Genomic DNA, 6,811 nt, shown 5'->3' with positions numbered 1-6,811 from the left:
ATTTAGTGTAAATTAAGTATTTTTACTGTAAAATTTCTGCTGTGGTGGAAAAGCTGACAGCTGAGAAGCTGACGGCGGGAAGAGAACATAAGAAAACAGTTAATCAAGTTAGTAGTGCGTGAATGATTAAACGAAAACGATACGCTTCAATGCGCTCATGATGGCAGCAGAGAGCAAAATTATGAAAATTTGGCAATATCTCAAAAATTACAACATCAAACTATATAAAACAAACATGGACAGATAGCTGAACATTTTTTAGGAAGAGTCACCAAATTTCAAGTTTCTACAGCAAACAGTGCAGCTGTGCGCCACGTTTTGCTGTGACTGTGTGCAGGGTCAGCAACACAGAGTGTAGGTTAAGGCTGAAACTGACCAACTTGGGTGTTCCAATCAAACAAATCTGTAGTTAGCTTCAGACACATAGCGCACTTATAGCTTTGAGTAACTGTGAAGGTGTGAATTTTAAAATGAAATTTGCACTAAATTAAGTTATAATGTTTATTGAACGCCAATGTAGACTAATATGCGTAACAGCCAGCGTATGGCGATGTAAGCTACTAAATGATGGTGGGTCGCACGATTTTTTTGACAACAAAAGTACTTTCTGACTTCTAGGAGCTGATACCAAACAGATTAGAACGCACTGCGCCAAGTTAACACAACTTAATGTAAATGGCACCATAGTATTGTAGCCTTGACGCCACAATGTTGTCAACAATGTCTTAGCAACTTTTCCATGGGAGTTACTATTCCACTCATTACCTTCGCCAGACTTGTCTTCAGTGCGGTTTCAAAAAACATTGCTTGGTTAGCGCCATTGTAATCAACTAATTATGATAAAGCACGTTGATTCGTACACACAAAAGCATACCGCCAACACTTGTAAGTTGCAATATTCTACAACCATGTTAAAACTCAATTTTTTCGACAAATCCCGCTTGAAGATCTTATGTATCGTAGGTCTACCGATTTGATTCCAAGCTCAAAAGCCGTCGAAGTACATCTCAGTCTGAAATCTTGACTTTTTACATTCCTGAAACGTGGTTGTATTATGTAAGAATTGATATCATTTCCGGAGCTTTCTTGCCATTCATTGAAAGATATTCCCATAGGAAAGAACTCATTTGTTTGTCTTTCGTCGGTAGAATTGAAGAAGTAAATGTTTTCATCCAAAACCGGCATATCGTACTCCCAAAAATCGGAATTGCGATAGAGCCTAGCTTCGGCGTTGTTAACAAAAACGACGTTTTTCTTGAATGTTAAGATCTGAGCAATAAAAAGACTATGCTATTTATTGGTTCAATCTTGATAAAATAACGTAGAAATTTAAGTGAAAGAACGTTTTAAAACACCGAAGACTGTCAATTTGGGGAATGAGTCAGGAAGAAATTCTTACTTGCTGGACCGCTTGTCCTTCCCCAACAATAGAGTTACAGACTCCAAAAACCCGTGTATCAGCAACGTGATAAATCATGTTGTTTAAAGCAACGTTCTGTTGTCCACAATGAAAGTTAACTGCAGCTTCATCCAAATCATACAACCAGTTCCTCTCCACTATAAGGAAAAAAGTAATCCGTCTAACTCGGATGTGTCGTGGAGAATATATTTAACAAAACCTTCCGGCACTCAGGCCACATAACTAAGTTTTTAATGAAATAGCTTGGCTTAGGCCTTCAGTAGACTTCTTCAATAATAGCATGTTGTGCGTTAGATGGTATATAATATGGACAGACCTGTTAAACGGGACACAGCAGTATCTCCGTAAACTCCGATTGCTCCGTAATTGTAGCTTTCCCCTGCGTGAACCACGTTCTTGGAAACGTACGCATGAAGATAACACACTGTTAGATCCTGATATACAAGTATAGAGGTCCTGATTACCGTTCGAAATTTAACTGATATGACCATAAATTGGTAAATACCGCGTTTGCTTTTCCACAACCAGGGTTTGAAGAGAGATAAATTCCGGCGAAATCACTTAAAATTCCCAAACCAAAATCGTGAACATGATTTCTTTCGATGTAAAAAATATATTCTTCATTTGCTATGTAATCGAGTGAGAACGTAAGTTGCCAACCAATCTGTAACAAACGGTAAAAATCATACAATTTTGTACAGAAATTTTCCAAAAAGATGAGATTTAGCAAATTAATTAGTTGCCCGGTCAACGTTTTATGTGGTTTGAATAGAGCTGCATGACTTAAATGAACGATTGTTTACGAAAATAAAACAAAATTACCCTCATTCCAGCATAAGGAGTGCGACTGATTTCATTGCCCGACACGTGCAAATTTCCAACTCCTCTAACGTGCAAACAGGCAGGCTGAAACGAAGGCGTAACCGTTTTAATTTTGTGGAAAACATTTTCTTAACAATAACACATTAATATAATTATTTGATGTAAATTATGGTATATCACAAACGCATTGAAGCTGTACACTTTTCTTACACTCTGCTTTAGTGAAACTAATCTAACAGAATGTACTTTACCATTTGTCTTGAGCTTTCACAATCGCTCATTTTTGAGACTAAAACAAAATTTGATGTTATGTTGTAAACGGTTCACTTGCCCGTACTCAGCACCCAAGGGGTGATGGGGGAGTAAACCCGTGAAACAGCGTAAGTCTCGGTGTTGATTGTATCCCAATAAGTGCTATCAGAACCAAAAGGTTGTTGCAATTTTTAGCAATTGTGTTAATTACACTTGAAGAGATACAGCTATCAGAAAAGTTCAAGGTGCTTTGCGTGCTATGTTTTGTGCTGGGTAGACTTTGCGCTTGTGGTACGTATCAGAGTTGTAATGGCAATCGCGTCGTTGTTATGAAATGCTTTCAATGTTAAGTTATTTATAAAATAATTACGTTACCTGTAACATATTACTGACTCCACATCCCTCAAAAGTATTTTTTCTGATAAAAATGTTTCTGTTTGCATATGGATCGTTAGGATCGTTTCGATAATCAGAAGATACGGCAAAGTATCCAATATCCAGAAAGTTATTTGCAAAAATCTATTAAAACAATAGCCCTGCAGAATAGACCAGCACGTTGTTTCCGGCATCGACAGAAATAGTTTGCTGTTATCTCGTAATGGTTTTATGAACTAAATATTAACAACAACATTTGAAAGCCTACATACTTAATACAAAACCTGTCTAATGTACTGTATAGTAGGCTGACATACATTCACATTGAGACAAGAAAGAAAGTATACAGCAGTGTAGGCCACGTTGGCAAAATAACATCTATCCACTCGAATTCCATCCGTATTCTCGAAATCTAAGATTGCTGGTCTTTCGTTATAACCGGCAAAATCACCGTCGTGGCTGTGCCGGAACTCCAAGTCCGAAAACCTGATGTCATTCGTGTTTCTGACTATTTAACATATAGATGCGTCTTTTAGAGCTTAGTGGTCGTCTGTAACAATTTAGATCCACTTTTTTATCTTAAATAAGGTCATATATGAATAATACATCATTAAGTTATTGGTTGTGAATCGTGTTTTTTGTGCAATTTTATCGAAAAAGATATGACCTGTATGGGATCGGAGGAACTGGAAAATTCCGGACCACGGTAAACTCTTTTTCGTCCTTACTTTTACAATACTATGACATGACAAATTGTTACTTTATTATGAGTATGAATGGTTTTGTAGTATTTTTCAAATAAAATTCGTCAGTATATAACAAACATTATAATGATTTGTGCGATACCTCGGAAAAACGTTTCCAATGTTCCCACAAATACGTCGTCCGTATCAAGAGCTCCCTCCGGAGGATAAATAAAAAACAATCCGTTGCGTTCATCGCAAAAATACTCTCCTACTGCGTCCAGTTCTAAATGGGAATTGTTTTTAAGCTATTTTAAATCTTTAGTGATTATAACCAGCAACATTAACAACAAAGTTCCATTCATTTACCCTCGAATATGTTCTCAACCACATAGCGCCACCCTGAGGGCTTAGGATGGCTACCGATGGCATATCTTAGTGGTTCAGAAAAATCGACCTGACTGTTGCCGATGTGACCGATGTGGCCTCTTTCTGCAACCCAGGCTTGGTAGACAAGGATTTCACCGGTCGTTGGATCCTGCCAGTTTTCGTCAATATCTCCCTCCTCATATACGAAGCCCAGTTTGTTCTGGTCAGGACAGCTCTGCAATTAAATCATTCAAAGAAACTAATAAGTTTTACAAAGATGAAAAAGAAACAAATAACTTATTGGAGATAAATTTTGCAGCAGCAGTTAACACAGGATCAGTGCACGTGCGCCAACGAGATACTTCACCTGCGAAAATCCTCCCGAACCCTGCCTGTTGCAATCAGGAGTTGACACAAAAAGATCTTTAATAGTTAGATACGGACCTTCACCAGTTAGATCTCTTCCTGTCCAGCTTTGTAAGTTTGGCTTCCTAGTTAACACAGATAACCAATGTGTAAATTATCGTGTCTTAGGGTCAAGTTAAGTCAAGTCAAGTTAAGTCACTCAATGAGGAAATTCTTCATATGGCTTATATATTGTACCTTGCTCTCACGAGTCTGTTTTCTCCGAGAAAGACGTGTTTGGAGCAAATTCCATTAAAGAAAGTGGCATATCTCGTCTGGTCGTACGGGAGAAATTCCGCACCTGGAATTTTTGTTGCTCCAGTTATCAAAGGCCTTTTATCTCCAGGATATCCAACAATTGATAGCGAAGCATCCTATAACATAAGGAACTACTGAACATTTGTTTCACCGGTAAAAATCAAAGAGGAAGGTTTTTATTTGATTCTTTTTTCTTCGTCTATATAAAATATGCTCAGTGCAGCGGCTTGTGTTTTAGCGTTGTGTTTAATGAATGAGTCTAAGACACTTTAATTTTACTGCTCCGTCACTAAAAAGAAATTCTCACCCTGCTATCCAGCGTTACTGGTGTAGACAGAAAATATGTTCCTTTTCTGACAAACAATGTAGCCTTTTCCAAAGTGGAGTCTCTTTGTTTTCTTATTCCTGAAACTGCTCCTTGAAACGTTTTAAATGGACCATCATCATTTCCATTTGGAGATGCTAGAGTGCCACTCCAAGAGTCGTTACCATTCTCATCGTCAATGTAAAACAGTTTGCTGTTTTTGTGTTCTTCGGAAACCACACCTTGGTCTGGGCGAGGCGGACAAGTTCCAAAGGAAGATCCCTGAAATGAAGTGCTTATATCATAATTGTGAAACATTAAGCATTAAACCTTATCTCATCCTTTGTTGTGCAGCGGGAAATATATCGACAAAGTCTTTAGAAGAAATCAATTGATCAAGGGTAATGGTCATGTAACATCCAAGTAGTAAGTTAGTAATTTATAATTATAACGTATTCTGCATCTATGATCGGTAATCTGTTTAGGTTTTTTCTTGCTAAGTTGGAATTTTTCCTAAAGCTTGAATAGCCTACTAAACCTTTACACATAATATTCTTATTCTGGAAAACAAAATTGTACCCTTATACACCTTTATTTTTACACATTAGCTACAGAAAAAATATTTATTTTGCTAATATCGTCTCATGCACTTACCACTAACTGCAGGAATAACGAAGCCACGAAAACTAGGAATGGTCGCATGGTTTATTGTTGTTGTTTTTGGACCAAACGATAGTGTCTCACACTTTAGCAATATCAATATTTTATAGGGAAAAGATCGTTGTCGCTTACTTCATCTGATCAATCGTAAGTGTTTCTAATAAAGTGCCAGACTTTACAAAAAGTTGAAATTAGACAAACTGTACTCTAAGAATAACTCAATGCAAAGGTTTTTGTCTTTGTAAATTATTATCGGCGACTTTTCTACTGCTTTTCTTGAAGGGTTTTCCTATTCCTTTAATTGATGCAGTCAAAATACAAATTTAACATTTGTTTGTTTTTCAATTTAGTTTAACAAAATCTAATCAAAACAAAGACTTTCATCCGAGCAATTCTGTCTTGGACAATATACTTTTGTCATTCCTAAGCTTGCGGTGACCCGAACACGCAGGAAACCCCGTGAATCATGCAATCGCTTTCAAACAAAATTCACGGAAGCATATTGCGTCATGTGACTTGTCATCCCCATGAGGCGCATTGAGTTCGTTACATCTAGGGTTAAGATTTCTATGTGTTTATCGTTTTCACCGCAGGATACGTTTTTTGTTGTATGTTACGTCCGGTTTCAAACTTCTACTTGCTTTAAAAATATTTGTTTTGGCTTAAAATACTATCGTTAGAGCGCGCCATAGCACTGTAGATAAATTGTTAATGCTTAAACAGTCGATAATTTGACCCATAGCCAGGTCCAACGTAATATCTTTGTCATAGGTATACAAGGATATGTGTCGTAACAAGCGCGCTATACGTAGGCTATCAGGTGCGTTTGTTCTCTAATTTATATTAAGCCTGCTAGATATAGACCCACTGTATGTAAGTAACACATACAGTCATGCTATAATACAGTGAGTCATGATGTATTCGCTCATGCTATATTTTGCGCAGTTCCATTAACCAACCCAAGAACTACCCTAAGGAGCGTTGTCGCTGTAAGACCGTGGCAACTATAATAATGCGCATCAATGCAATCATGTTAAATGTGTTTTAACTGATTGACTCTAATCAAACATTTTACTTACGTTGTAAACGTAAAGCGAGTAAAATTCAGAAACTATATTCATGAAACATTTTTCTTCGGTTTGATAAAATGCATCTCATAAGGAGATGAAAAAAGATCTGAAAAACTTTTACAGAAGCAAATTTTACAAAATTGCTTTATCAAAAAAGTGATTTGTTTGCTCATTTCACACAATGTTCATCTAT

General features: G+C 37.0%; 1 protein-coding gene across 1 annotated transcript; it reads right to left on the bottom strand.

The window, feature by feature from the left end:
* Nucleotides 1–807: 807 nt before the first annotated feature.
* Nucleotides 808–5,737, bottom strand: LOC143469097 (uncharacterized). The gene is made up of 13 exons (XM_076966658.1): nt 5,543–5,737; nt 4,892–5,170; nt 4,525–4,700; nt 4,289–4,412; nt 3,922–4,156; nt 3,716–3,838; nt 3,187–3,377; nt 2,870–3,013; nt 2,243–2,326; nt 1,926–2,084; nt 1,737–1,854; nt 1,400–1,557; nt 808–1,269 (listed from the first exon to the last, which is right to left on the bottom strand). Exons 1-13 carry the CDS (start codon nt 5,588–5,590, stop codon nt 919–921), a joined length of 2,190 nt encoding a protein of 729 aa, XP_076822773.1. The 5' UTR covers nt 5,591–5,737; the 3' UTR covers nt 808–918.
* Between the last annotated feature and the right edge of the window lie 1,074 nt (nt 5,738–6,811).

Source organism: Clavelina lepadiformis, chromosome 8, assembly GCF_947623445.1.
Source record: "Clavelina lepadiformis chromosome 8, kaClaLepa1.1, whole genome shotgun sequence".
Lineage (NCBI taxonomy): Eukaryota > Metazoa > Chordata > Ascidiacea > Aplousobranchia > Clavelinidae > Clavelina > Clavelina lepadiformis.
Note: the sequence above shows the minus strand (reverse complement) of the source record. Positions and strands in the feature narration are given on the sequence as shown.